The sequence below is a fragment of the Mus caroli genome, unplaced genomic scaffold, assembly GCF_978045245.1.
Source record: "Mus caroli unplaced genomic scaffold, Mus_caroli_1 scaffold_6, whole genome shotgun sequence".
Classification (NCBI taxonomy): domain Eukaryota; kingdom Metazoa; phylum Chordata; class Mammalia; order Rodentia; family Muridae; genus Mus; species Mus caroli.
In genome coordinates this window covers 66,712,575-66,727,531 of record NW_028227261.1, presented here as the reverse complement: position 1 = coordinate 66,727,531, position 14,957 = coordinate 66,712,575, and the positions used below count along the sequence as shown (strand labels likewise).

General features: G+C 39.8%; 2 protein-coding genes across 2 annotated transcripts; both read left to right on the top strand.

Moving 5' to 3' along the window:
• LOC110288627 (interferon alpha-4) lies at nt 1-582 on the top strand. The gene has a single exon (XM_021154922.2). It carries the CDS (start codon nt 10-12, stop codon nt 580-582), a length of 573 nt encoding a protein of 190 aa, XP_021010581.1. The 5' UTR covers nt 1-9.
• A 7,775-nt stretch (nt 583-8,357) lies between these two features.
• Nucleotides 8,358-8,927, top strand: LOC110288628 (interferon alpha-5-like). Its single transcript, XM_021154923.3, has one exon. It carries the CDS (start codon nt 8,358-8,360, stop codon nt 8,925-8,927), a length of 570 nt encoding a protein of 189 aa, XP_021010582.2.
• Nucleotides 8,928-14,957: the final 6,030 nt, after the last annotated feature.

Below are 14,957 nucleotides of genomic sequence, written 5' to 3'. Positions count from 1 at the left end.
AGACCCACAATGGCTAGGCTCTGTGCTTTCCTCATGATCCTGATAGTGATGAGCTACTGGTCAACCTGTTCTCTAGGATGCGACCTGCCTCACACTTATAACCTCAGGAACAAGAGGGCCTTGACACTCCTGGAAGAAATGAGAAGACTCCCCCCTCTTTCCTGCCTGAAGGACAGGAAGGATTTTGGATTCCCCTTGGAGAAGGTGGATACCCAACAGATCCAGAAGGCTCAAGCCATCCTTGTGCTAAGAGATCTTACCCAGCAGATCTTGAACCTCTTCACATCAAAAGACTTGTCTGCTACTTGGAATGCAACTCTCCTAGACTCATTCTGCAATGACCTCCATCAGCAGCTCAATGACCTCAAAGCCTGTGTGATGCAGGAGGTGGGGGTACAGGAACCTCCCCTGACCCAGGAAGACTCCCTGCTGGCTGTGAGGAAATACTTCCACAGGATCTCTGTGTACCTGAGAAAGAAGAAACACAGCCTCTGTGCCTGGGAGGTGGTCAGAGCAGAAGTCTGGAGAGCCCTGTCTTCCTCAACCAACTTGCTGGCAAGATTGAGTGAGGAGAAGGAGTGAGTCCTGAGACAAAGTGTGGAGAGGACTTTTCTGGACCAGAACACTGCATCTCACTTTATAAGCTCTCCTTTAAAAACTCTCATAACTTTCATATATGAGTACAAACAACCTGCATAGATGTTTCAGCAATCTTGAGCAATTATTTTCAATATGCAAAACCATGTTTGTATCTGAATCCATTTGTTCTTTCTTATTTATTTATTTATTTATTTATTTATTTATTTATTGTGCTATTAATATAATTTAAGGTCATTGTGTTAAATATTTCAGTCTTATATTTTTGATGTACCAAATTATCATTTGTAATTAACTTATTTTCTATTCAAATAAATTTGATTCATAAGACACTTTAGATTAGTTAATTTGATATCTCTTTAACATTATCAAATATTTTTAACATTAGAGCCTACATTATAAATATTGTACAAATGAACAGTTTCTAAATATCAGAGAAGATACATACATGCACTGTACAGTATTTAGACAAACCCTAAATCTTTTTATCTTCTTCTCTCTAGTATGCAGTATTTTTCTGGATGTATAGACAGTATGCTGTGCAGTAGAAACCAGAGAATCTTGCTCCTGTCATATTCCTTAGTCCAATTTGACAAAATATTCTCTGGATTAATTTAGCACCTGATTTCTGTGATGTCATATACTTATCATCTACTCATAATTAATGAGTTTAATTGGTTTTGATTCTAAATATGAGTGAGATCAAGAATAAAGATCAAGAAAAATGACTAGCCTGCCTATATAGCACAGAAAGCAAGCCACGAAGAAACTGGGAATTAAGCCCACTCATAATAACCTCACAAACCAGTCCTAGGAATAAATCCCACCAGGGAAGTGAAATGAGTATAAAATTAGCCCCTTGAAACACCACTGATCCTCTATCTCCTGGACCTTTCCTCTTCCCATTTTCTACTTCTTCTCTGTCTGTTACTGTTCTTCATTATCCTCCTCTTCTTCCTCCTCTCCCTGCTCCTCCTCCTCCTCCTCATTGCTACTTTTGTTTCATCTTCTTTGAACTATGAGTAGCACCATCTTGTGGAACTTGGGTAGCCGCTCTTAGGGACCCTTCCCTGAGGGTACCTGAATCTGTTTCTCCTAGCAGCCATCAGTTGACATAGTTCCTCAACTGGGGGTGAAATTGTTTCCATTTTCTAAGCTGATATTTTGTATGGCTTGGTGTTGTTCATTCAGTCATATCCACTCTCAGTTCACATGAGTAACTACCCTGTTGTGTCTTAGAACACAGCTTTGCTGCAGTCATCCACTGCCTCTGGCTCTTCCAATTCTTCTGGTCCCTCTTCTTTAATGATCTCTGAGGCCAGGAAATCAGCCCTTTATTTTCTTCTAAGTGACCAGTTGTGAGTCTTTCTTTTCATTGTCAAGGACTGTAAGAGGGTTCTATGGTAAGCATTGGCCAGTGCAGGAACCCTCTCTTAGACATAAGCTCTAATTTCAAATCAGGTTCTCTGACAGTATGAATACAGCACTGATTTTGTTCTTTGTTATCTTCATGGCTCAACATATATTTTAAATATGAAATTTCTCAGGTTAATATTACTGAAAGTTTTATGCGGATTGCATTGATGCTGAAGACTACCTGAAAGTATAGTCACTTTCATAACATTATCTTATTAATAGCCATAGATTTTTTTTCTTAGTGGCTAACATTTTTGCTACTACTTTGTCATTTGGTTGATGCATCAGTTCCTTCCTTAGATTTTCATTTCCAAAGACATTGTATTTTTAGTTCTGTGCCATAAACCTGCACCAGGGTTTTCTTTCTAGGAAAAGTAGAGAAGAGAAATAGAACAGAATTGGAGATATCAACCATCAAATCAACACCTCAGGAAAGAAGAAAAAGCAAATGGAAAAGTACAGAAAGTTGAGGAACGGAAAGCTCTTGCTGTCTGTCATAAGTAACTGAACATCTATGCCACTAGACACATAGGGCACCACGGAAGATTAATCACTGAATTCAATATTCAATAAGAATTAATGGCTGACAAATATATGGGTATCAGTGTGTTAGACTGAAATTGAAAGTAATTACAGAATTACAGAAATTAATTACAGAATTACAGATAAATGCATATATTGTATATGATGTCCTGTATATATGATCTATAATACCATTAACTTTATATATGCATGTATGTATGTACATAGCTTTGCTTTTTTAAAGTACATTAACTTTATATATGCATGCATGTATGTACATATATATATGTACATATCTGTGCACACACAGCTTTCTCTCTGATAGACTCCCAGTACCTACCTGCTGTTCCAGATTCCATCCTTCAGTGTCCTTGCCCTTGTCTCCTCTCTGATGCAGGAAGCCCTAGTGTGTGCTCCTCATTCTCTCTGCATAACCCAGCTCTGCTCACTGTACAGCTGCTGTCTATTACATCTTGATTCCTGACTGGAGGTTTTTTTTTTCTTATGAAAACACATGACTACTGTGGAAACCAGAATGAAGGAGCTCAAGGTTTGAATGAAACGCTCATGTATGAGGATTTCCTCTTAATTTTAGACCTACAACAATGTTCTTCTAATGACCTAATGCTGTTTCATCAAAGAAAAAGAAAAAAGAAAGAAAGAAAGAAAGAAAGAAAGAAAGAAAGAAAGAAAGAAAGAAAGGAAGAAAGGAAGAAAGAAAGGAGAAAGACAGAAAAAAGAAAAAGAAGTTGAAAGAAGGAAGGAAGAGAGAGAAGAAGAGAAGAGAAGAGAAGAGAAGAGAAGAGAAGAGAAGAGAAGAGAAGAGAAGAGAAGAGAAGAGAAGAGAAGAGAAGAGAAGAGAAGAGAAGAGAAGAGAAATAAGGAAAATAAGAAGAAAGGAAGGAAAGAGAGAAAGGAAAGGAAAACCAAATCTTCAATCACGAGAAAAATGTACAGAAGAAGAGAGCCACCTACTGGCCTGGTATGCATAGAACAAACCAGCAAGTTCCTTATGAATTCTGTTTCCTGGCAGAGTTTCATCCACACTAAAATACACTTTTCCCCAGAAGAACTGACTTCAGGAAGACTCTATTCCCTTCAAACTCAGGAAGGAAAAGCCCCCTCGGGTCTGTAGGTCATGTCTTCTGAACAACAGACAGATAAGTATGCATAGAAAGGTCTTTTGTGCCCTTTCCCTCTAGTCTCCTACAACTGAAGATCTCTGGAAAAGAAGGGGTCTGTGTGCAGTCCCCCTTGGGACTGTAGGGATTCATAGTCAAATTCAAATCACTTTGATCAGTACGTAATGCATTGAGAAACTGATTCAACCAACCCTGAGCTCGTAATTCTGTAAGATTGCATGTGAAGCCATAAAAGAGATTCTTCACCTGCTCCTCAGCCTGCTGAGGCCAGCAACATTGAGTTCACTCAATGCTGATTTATGACTGTCTTTGATCTGTGACCTCAGTAGTTCAGGTAACCTACTCCACAATGGCGCATGCACATGGTGCAATGTGAATCTATGTTCCAGGCCATGGTCACTCTAAATCAATGCAGATTAACTTAGTTCATACGTCTATTGGGGCAAGATCTGTAATTTACAGGGACATGGCTCAACATACCAGGGACTCTTGACCCCTCAGCCTCTTTGAGTTTTGAAGGACACTGGAACAGATGAATGAAATGTGTATCTGTATGTAGAACTGCCAAGGAAATGCTAGAACTTCTCTTCCTTTTCAATTTCAAAAACTTCCTCCTTGATGTTTTGTTCTGGCCCTTGACTCCATGGGCAGGAGAATGATGTCTCTGTCTCTTTGGAAGGTGAAAATGCCCAAATGAGTGTCTCCATGTCTGATTCCTCACAGAGAGCAGATGAATAAGTGATATATATCTATATCTATAGATATAGATATGGAAATACATTGGTGATTTGTGTATTTGCCAAAAATCAAGTGATTATCAAGGTGAGTTACAGTAGTACAGATCTTGTAATTGAAGTAGACTTTGTTGAGGATTTTAATTATTGGATAAATAGCTATTAGTGTGACTACTAAACATGTTTAAGATATGACTTCCTGTACTCTTTCTTTGGTGGTTATTTTTAATGTAACTTTTATCACTTTCATGGTTAAATGATAAAAAAATATGAAATAGCTCAAGATATCAACATGCTCAGCAAACATGAACTGTTCCACACCTTTGATTCAATAACTTTTTCTTATTAACAAAATTTGGGAATCAAGAGAAGAAATGGAAAGACTGAGACAGGAGAATGCAGTAGGTGAGCTATCATTCCTACACTCATAAGCATACTTGATTCAATGCACACCCAGGCCACATAGAAAGGACATTACAGTCAGGGAGCATCACACAGCTGTCCATGAAGACACATCTGTGTACAGTAACACCATGTAAGCTAGAGACTGCCAAGTTTGTCAAGCTTCAGGATTGAGAGTGTGAAAACGGCTATATCCAGTTCTCGGTGTCTGCTATTCTTGAGCTGCAGTGACCAGTACCCACTGACATAGAGCAGAACACAGTAACATCTTAACTAAAGGAGGAAGTTCACCCCAATAATCTGGCCAACATCCTAGCTTAATCAGAAAGCTTCAAGGCCAGTGTGAGGCACTGTGGGGAAGGTATTCAGAAGAGAGTGATAGAGTGTACGTGACACCCATTTCTATCTTCTACATGCACAGTTCAGCACATCCATAGCCCTTTGCACTTGCCAATGAGTTGAAGCCTATTCACCACATTCTCCTTTATCAGATTTAGTGTATCAAGTCATATATCAAGGTTCTTGATGCTAGATATTTCAGTCTTTTTCAGGATGATGGATCTATTTTTATTCTTGTAGAAGCAACCATCTAATTAGATGAGCACCATTCATTTGGTCTCTTATTTCCAGTGTGTACTTTTATATTCTTTCTTAAAAATAAGATTTCAGTAAGTGTAAGGAATTCTATATGGGTCTTCAATTCTATTCCATAGATCAACCATCTGTTCAGATACCAAACCTATGCTCTTTTTATCATTATAGGTCTGTAAAATATTGTGAGTTTTAGGCTGGTGTCACCTGTACCAGTTCTTTTATTTTTCAGTATTGCTGTAGACTTTTTTTTAAATTTATTTATTTAATATATGTAAGTACACTGTAGCTGTCTTCAGACAACCCCAGAAGAGGGCATCTGATTTAATTACAGATGGTCGTGAGCCACCATGTGGTTGCTGGGATTTGAACTCAGGACCTCTGGAAGAGCAGTCGGAGCTCTTAACCACTGAGCCATCTCTCCAGCCCCTGCTGTAGACTTTGTACTCACTTTATGAATAATAAATAGTTAATTTTAATTAACTGCAACAAATAGTTGTTACATGTTTTAGATTATAAAATCTCTATTGGACACATTTGTTGTACAGTTATTGCCAGATGTCAATCAATGTCAGGTTTTGACTTCATTTTCTGTGACTGGATATTTTACTTAATCAAGGGCTCACCATTGCTCTCAGACTGACTGGCCTGTTATCTTTTGATGGCTGTTCTTGGATGTCAACTTGAATAAAATGAAATTAACTGACAACCCAAAGTTAGGAGCACACCTGTGATTAAGATTTGCTTAACTTGGAGTGGGAAAATCCACCCTAATCAAGATCTCTAAAATGGAAAGACACAGCTTTAATTCAGATCTTTGAGGTGTGAAGACTCACCTGTGCTATGAGCCAGGCCTTCTTCTGGAAGCCTGTGTAAGTCCATGAAGAAAGATGCTTTTGCTGTTGCCTGTGTGCTTTCCCCTTGCCAGCAATCCATTCCTTCACTGACACTAGAGCCTAATGGTATTGGAATCTGGCACATAGTGAATGCCAGCTAAGAAATCCATCCTAGTGAACAATTATTGGATTCTTTGAACTTACATTCATAGGCAGACATTTTATGAATTGGTTGGACCCCATCCTGTAAGTCATTCTAATACCACACACAATACACATGTGTGTATATTTCATATATATACATATATATAGAGAGTATAACGGATAGAAATTCTATAAATTCAAGTGCTCTGGAAAACACTGACTAATACAGTGTTACAGGTACAGGTCTGGGCCTCTTCCCCAGAGTCAAGGTTACAGGCATGTACTCCTCGACAGGCCTTTACATGACTTCTCAGAAACCAATCAGCTATTTCTTCATTTACCGGAAGAACTTTTTCCTGATTCAGCTATCTCCCCTATTGCCTATTTTAATTATTAAGTAAGTCTCCAAATTTTATAATATTTGTGTCTGAAAAATTATGAACTACAGTGTTATTCACAAAAAAATGGGTGACAAATAATGACACTGATATTTAACTTGTAAAAAAAGGGAGATTGTGCTGTTTGCTTCAGGAAATGAAACAAGGCTGAGTTTCTGATTCTTCAGTTTATTGAGATGGGCACAAAACATTATGACCATTTCTGCTGGATTCTCAGTCCTGTGAAATGACACAAAAAGAAATGAAAAAAAACAAATGAGGGTCTCCAAGCAGACACTGGGGAGCAAATACTGGTCTGTTAGGAGTATAAATCAACTGGGATTTCTTTTGTCAGGTGCTTTAAAACCAAGAATGTGCAAGAGCCTGGTAGATTTCTGAGAGAAAAAGCAAAGTTTTGAATTTCTGGAAAAAGATTTGAAAGTGACAGTCAGAGACACAGGTAGCTAAAAGACCATGTATAAATATAACAAATAAAATCAGAACAACATTCCATGCAATGAAAGAGAAAAATCAGGGAAAAGGTGCTATAACCACAGAGAAGAAATTTTAAACTGAAAGAATTCAGTGTGTTAAAGAAGAATGCAGGTAGAGGATAATAACCCACATGAGGTGCCTTTGTCACAAGTGAGTGTTTGCGTGAATGTGCAATTCTGTGTGATTGTATGTGTGTGTGAATGAGAGAGAAAGAAAGAGAGGGGGGAAGAGATAGAGAGTGAGAAAGGGAGATAGAGATAGAGATAGAGATAGAGATAGATAGATAGATAGATAGATAGATAGATAGATAGAGAATGCACAAACCTGTAATGCTGTGAATGTTGTGATGACGGCTCTTGTACATGCATTGGTTCTATAATGCAACTGTGGTTTCACACTCAGCTCATTGAGTTTAATAGCAAGCTTTGTGCACCCTGCATCCTCCTGATGGCACTAAAATCATCAGATAAATAACTAATATACAGTGATTATTAAATCAAGCTTCATGGAAATTTATGCTACTTTTAATGAAGGTAACTCAAAAAAAAAAAAAACAAACAAACCAAATTTAGGACTTTAAATATTGGGAACTTTTAAAGTATCCCTTTGCTTCAATGTATATTAATTGAGAGAAACATACAACCATACCTTCTATTATGATTTAAATACTTTGTAAGCAATATAAATAAAATAATAATTAATTATAAAATCAATTTGGTTAATGTTTATAGACTATTTTACAGAAAACTTTGATTTATACTAAATATGTAAATTTCAAGTAAGGACAGTTTATCAGTGCTGTAACAGTTAATGAAAATTCAAATTAGGAAAAGAAATGTAAGAAAGCTTTTGGTGAGGTCCAGTGAACGAGGAAGCAATAATGAAAACCACAATGGTTTAGAAAAACATCCAGACGCAAGCAGAGAATGAGTTAAAGAAAGTGAAAAGACAAGTGGAAAGTGATGGAAGGGCATTCAGAAAGTAAAAACTAGTGCTTGCCCTATTTAAGACACATCCACCCAGGATGGTCTTCAGAGAACCTAGAGGGGAAGGATCAGGACCAAACAGCCCAGAAGACCAGGAGTATTGGCAACATTCACCATGGCTAGGCTCTGTGCTTTCCTGATGGTCCTGATGATGTTGAGCTACTGGTCAACCTGCTCTCTAGGATGTGATCTCCTTCAGACTCATAACCTCAGGAACAAGAGAGCCTTGACACTCCTGGTAAAAATGAGGAGACTCTCCCCTCTCTCCTGCCTGAAGGACCGGAAGGACTTTGGATTCCCCCAGGAGAAGGTGGATGCCCAGCAGATCCAGAAGGCTCAAGCCATCCCTGTCCTGAGTGAGCTGACCCAACAGATCCTGACCCTCTTCTCATCAAAGAACTCATCTGCTGCTTGGGATGCAACCCTCCTAGACTCATTCTGCAATGACCTCCATCAGCAGTTCAATGACCTCAAAGCCTGTCTGATGCAACAGGTCGGGGTGCAGGAATCCCCCCTGACCCAGGAAGACTCCCTGCTGGCTGTGAGGAAATACTTCCATAGGATCACTGTGTACCTGAGAGAGAAGAAACACAGCCCCTGTGCCTGGGAGGTGGTCAGAGCAGAAGTCTGGAGAGCCCTGTCTTCCTCAGCCAACTTGCTGGCAAGCCTGAGTGAGAAGGAGTGAGTCCTGAGACAAAGTGTGGAGAGACCTTCCCTGGACTAGAACACTGCATCTCACTGCTCTGATTCTGAAATCCCAAAACTGTTACTCATTTTGGCAGGAATTCAAACAATTTGCCTAAATATTTCTGCAAAGGCATTTGTTCTCCTTCAATTCATTTCTATGTATACATGTATGTATGCATGTATGTATGTATGCTTGTATTTATTTATTTATTTGTGTTTATTTATTCACTTATTTAACTATCTGTGTGATGTAACATATATTGCCACATAATTTGGTAAAGTTATGTTTTTTATAAATTATTACTAAATGTAATGTGTTTTATTTGTTCATTCTTTAATTATTTTAAAATTTTATATTGTTTATACTGGTATTTTTCAGTAAAGAAATTATATACATAATCAAGCTGCCAAGTATTGTAGTTGCATATGACATTGCATAGTGTTCAGCCAATTAGATTTATCTGTCTCGAGCTTCTTATCCATTCATGGTTAATTCCTAAGTCTTTCCTTTTCTCCTGTGTATCGTATTCTTCTGAATGCCCAGACAACACACTGTGCAGGGATCAGGCATAAGATCTTGCTCCTGTCAAACTGTGTAAAGAGATCGGTATTTCTACAAGACACTCCACAACCATGTTCTTAGCACAAAGGTCATTTACCTGACCTAGAAAGACAAAGGACCAAGAATAAGAGACAAGGACAGGTGATGGAGGACTAGGGGGAAGGGGAAGGGAATGAGGAAGAAGGGGAAGAGATACTGTCCTGGGGGTGGGAGCACAAAGGACAGCCTCTGGATAGAGAGGAAGCAAACATGGCCCATAGGCAAATGGCAATTAATGAAAGAAAAAGGAGGGAAACCTCTGTTAGGATGAGGTGTTTGATATTGTACAGCTTAATTTGGGGAACCACAAGGAGGCCTTTGTTTGCTGGTTTTCAGTACTTTAATACCTAGACCTTGGTAGTCATGCTTAGGTGAATTAAGTGGGCAAATATGTAAATAGCCCCTTGATGGCTAGCTTAACAACTCCTGTCTAATGCTTTATAGCAAGGCAGAGGGACTAGGGGAGAAGGGCAAGGTCTGCCAGAATCCTTTAGGACTCCTGTATAATCTCCCAATTTCATATTTTGCCTTCTTTTAAAAATTATTTTATCTATTTATATTTCAAATGTTGTCCCCCTTCCTGGTTTCCCCTCCACAAACCTCCTATCCTATCCCTTCTCCACCCTGCTTCTATAAGGGTGCTCCCCCACCCACCTAATCCTGCCTCACTGCCCTAGCATCCCCCTATGCTGAAGTATTGAGCCACCACAGGACCAAGGGCCTCTCCTCCCATTGATGACAAACAAGACAATCCTCTGCTCCATATGCAGCTGAAACCATGGGTTCCTCCATATATACTCTTTGGTAGGTGATTTAGCCCCTGGGAGCTTGGGGGTGGAGCGGGGGCAGTCTGGTTGGTTGATATTGTTTTTTTCCTATGAGATTGCAACCCCTTCAGCTCTTTCAGTCCTTCCCTTAACTCCTCCATTGGGGTCCTTGTGCTCAGTCCGATGGTATGCTGCAAGATCCACATCTGTATTGGTTAGGTTCTGGCAGAGGCTATCAAGGGACAGCTATATCAGGCTCCTGTCAGCAAGCACTTCTTAGTATCAACAATAGTGTCAAGATTTGGTATCTGCAGATGAGATGGATCTCTAGGTGAGACAGTCTCTGGATGGCCTTTCCTTCAGTCTCTGCTTCACTCTTTGTCCCTGCATTTCCTTTAGATCTCTTGCTTCCCTGGCATCTAGGGTTTTCTAATGTCTACCCTCAGTTACCCCCACCTCTACTGCTATATACCTCTGTTCAATTTCCTGACCCTCTGAATTTCTCCACCTGTCTCCTCCCACACCAGATACTGTCCCCCCTTTTCCTTCCCCTCCTCTCTTCCTCCCAGGTGCCTCCCCCTCTACCTCCCATGATTATTTTGTTCCCCTTCTAAGTAGGGCTGACGCATCCACACTTTCGTATTCTTTCTTCTTGAGCTTCATATGATCTGTGAGTTATATTGTGAGTATTTCAAGCTTTTTGGTTAATATCCATTTATCAGTGAGTACAAACCATGTGTGTTCTTTTGTGACTAGGTTACCTCACTCAGGATGATATTTTCTAGTTCAGTTCATTTGCCTGTGAGTTTCATGAAGTCATTGTTTTTAATAGTTGAGTAGTATGCCATTGTGTGAATATACCACATTTTCTGTATCCATTCCTCTTTTAAGGAACATCTGAGTTGTTTTCAACTTCTGGTTAGCCTTCTGACAAGGCTGCTATGAACATAGTGGAGCATGTGCCCTTGTTATATGTTAGAGCAACTTTTCTTTTTCTTTTCTTTTCTTTTCTTTTCTTTTCTTTTCTTTTCTTTTCTTTTCTTTTCTTTTCTTTTCTTTCTTTTCTTTTCTTTCCTTTCCCCTTTTCCTTTTCCTCCTTTTCCTTGTTTTCTTTTCCTTTTCCTTCTTTTCCTTTCCCCTTTTCCCCTTTCCTTCTTTTCCTTTTCCTTCTTTTCCTTCTTTCCCTTTCCCCCTTTCCCCTTTCCCTTTCCCCTTTTTTCCCTTTCCCCTTTTTTCCCTTTCCCTTTTTCCCTTTTTCCCCCTTTTCCCTTTTTTCTCTTTTTCCCTTTTTCCCCCTTTTCCCTTTTTCCCTTTTCCCTTTTTTCCATTTTTCCCTTTTCCCCCCTTTTCCCTTTTTCCTTTTTTCCCTTTTTCCTTTTTTCCCTTTCCCCCTTTTCCCCCTTTTTCCCTTTCCCCCTTTTTTCCCTTCCCCCTTTTTCCCTTTTCCCTCTTTCCCTTTCCCTCTTTCCCTTTTTCCCTTTCCCTTTTCCCCTTTCCCTCTTTCCCTCTTTCCCCTTTCTTTCCCCTTTCCCCTCCTTTCCTTTCCTTTCCTTTCCTTTCCTTTCCTTTCCTTTCCTTTCCTTTCCTTTCCTTTCCTTTCCTTTCCTTTCCTTTCCTTTCCTTTCCTTTCCTTTCCTTTCCTTTCCTTTCCTTTCCTTTCCTTTTCTTTCTTTTTTTTTTTTTCCGAGACAGGGTTTCTCTGTGTACCTTGGCTGTCCTGGAACTCACTCTGTAGACCAGGCTGGCCTTGAACTCAGAAATCTGCCTGCCTCTGCCTCCCAAGTGCTGGAATTAAAGGTGTGCACCACCACTGCCTGGCGGAGCATCTTTTGAATATATTCCCAGGAGTGGTATAGCTAGGTCCTCAGGTAGAAGAACTATTCCCAATTTTCTGAGGAACCACCAGATTGATTTCCAGAGTGTTTGTACCAGCGCAATCCCACCAGCAATGGAGGAGTGTTCCTCTTTCTCCACATCCTCTCCAGTATCTGCTGTCACCTGAATTTTTGATCTTAGCCATTCTGATGGTTGTAAGGTAGAATATCAGGGTCGTTTTGGTTTGCATTTCCCTGATGACTAAGGATGTTGAACATTTCTTTAGATGTTTCTCGGCCATTCAAGATTCGTCATTTGAGAATTCTTTGTTTAGCTCTGTACCCTATTTTTAATAGGGTTATTTGGTTCTCTGTAGTCTAACTTCTTGACTTCTTGAGTTCTTTGTATATATTGGACATTATCCCTCTATCAGATGTAAGCTTGTTAAAAATCTTTTTTCAATTTGTAGGTTGCTGTTTTGTATTATTGACAGTGTACTTTGCATTACAGAAGCTTTTCAATTTTATGAGATCCCATTTGTGTACAGTTGATCTTAGAGCCTGAGCCATTGGTATTCTGTTCAGGAAAATATCCTCTGTGTTCAAGGCTCTTTCCCACTTTCTCTTCTATTAGTTTCAGTGTCTCTGGTTTTATGTGGAGGTCTTTGATCCACTTGAACTTGAGCTTTGTACAAGGAGATAAGAATGGATCAATTTGCATTCTTCTACATGCCAACTGCCACTTCAACCAGCACCACTTGTTTACTATGATGTCTTTTTTCTACTGGATGATTTTAGTTCCTTTGTCAAAGAACAGGTGACCATAGGTGTGTGAGTTTATTTCTGGGTCTTCAATTTTATTCCATTGATCTACCTATCTGTCTCTGTACCAATACCATATAGTTTTTATCACTATTGCTCTGTAGTACAGCTTGAGGTAAGGGATGGTGATTCCCCCCAGAAGTTCTTTTATTGTTGAAAATGGTTCTCACTATCCTGGGTTTTGTTTTGTTTTGTTTTTTGGTTTTTTAATTCCAGATGAATTTGAGAATTGCTCTTTGTAACTCTATGAACAATTTAGTTGGAATTATGGTGGGTATTGTATTGAATCTGTAGATTGCTTTTGGTAAGATGGCAATTTTTACTATATCAATCCTGCCAATCCATGAGCATGAGAGATCTTTCAATCTTTTGACTTTTTCTTTGATCTCTTTCTTCAGAGACTTGAAGTTCTTGCCATACAGATCTTTCACTTGCTTGATTAGAGGCACACCAATATATTTTATATTATTTGTGACTATTGTGAAGGGTGTGATTTCTCTCATTTCTTTTTCAGCCCATTTATCCTTTGAGTAGAGGAAGGCTACTGATTTGTTTGAGTTAATTTTATATATAGCCACTTTGCTGAAGTTGTTTATCAGCTATAGGGGTTCTCTGGTGGAAGTTTTGGGGCCACTTAAATATATATCATTTCACCTGCAAATAGTGATATCTTGACTTCTTCCTTTACGATTTGTATTCCTTTGGCATTCTTTTGCTGTCTAATTGCTCTGGCTAGAACTTTGAGTTCTTTACTGAATAGATAGGGAGAGAGTGGGCACCCTTGTCTAGTGCCTGATATTAGTGGGATTGCTTCAAGTTTCTCTCCAGTTAGTTTGATGTTGGCAATTGGTTTGCTATATACTGCTTTTATTATGTTTGGTTATGGGCCTTGAATTCCTGATATTTCTAAGACTTTTAACATGATGGGGTATTGTATTTTATCAAAGATTTTTTTCCTCATTTATTGAGAGTATTCATGTGGTTTTGTTTTCCTTTGAGATTGTTTATAGTGGATTACATTGATGGAGTTCTGTTGTGCTCACCTCATCCAGCAAGAAAAAACGCAACATGGTCGGATTCTTCTCAACAGCCTTTTTTATTTTAGGAACACCTTCATGCTACGGGGGAACTCCGGAAACCCCGGGAGGACTGCTTATATACACCCCAGCACTGGGGAGAGCTATGTGTCCTCATGGGATTGGTCAGTCTGTCGGCACTTTGATTCATATGCACCTGCTCGGGAGGGGTTGTCACCAGATTCGGGCTAGCGCCTGTGCAATGGTGTTGTTTACGGCGCCGGTGTACCGGAGGCCAGCACCATCTTTTAGGCCCGCGGCTGCCTACATCTCCCCCTTTTTTGTTTAATAATATGATGCTGGACTAGGTCTGGGCAAGTCTGTCCATTGGTCATGGCTCCTGTCTTAGGTCGATCCTTTCATGTCACAGCCTTACCCATCCTAGTGTTACCCTATCGCCACTGGGCCCCGTGTCTTAGGTTGGTCTGTGCATAAGGAAAGTTGCCCATCTCTGGATACCACAGTACTTCATGACAGTAACTGCTAAATGATCTAGGGCGAACTCTACAAAAGAGGCCAGCCAAAAAATGAATTAGTGGGGGAAATCATGATCACCCTATCGCGTGCAATGAGGAAACCTCAGTGATGTGCAAGGGCTGATCAATGATGGTTGAGTCTCTCTCATCCCAGTGCAATGGATTCATAAATCCGTGGGGTGCAAGAGCAGAGAACTCAGATGCCGACTAATTCTTGAGCATAACCAAACTTCAGGGGAGACGCCCTCTTTAATCGCCATCAATGCTTGGTACACCACTGCCTTATACTGAGCGTGCTCTCGTTTGAATCGATACAATCGATACAATAGCCAGATACAAAAGACACAACCCACGAGGATCACTGCCCCCCAGGCCAACATTCCCGCCCATTCCTTAAAAAATGAGAAGGCATTGGTGATCCAGGAGGTGAAGTCCCCCAAGGTGCCAGGGTCCAGTTGAGTGCTGTTGAGTT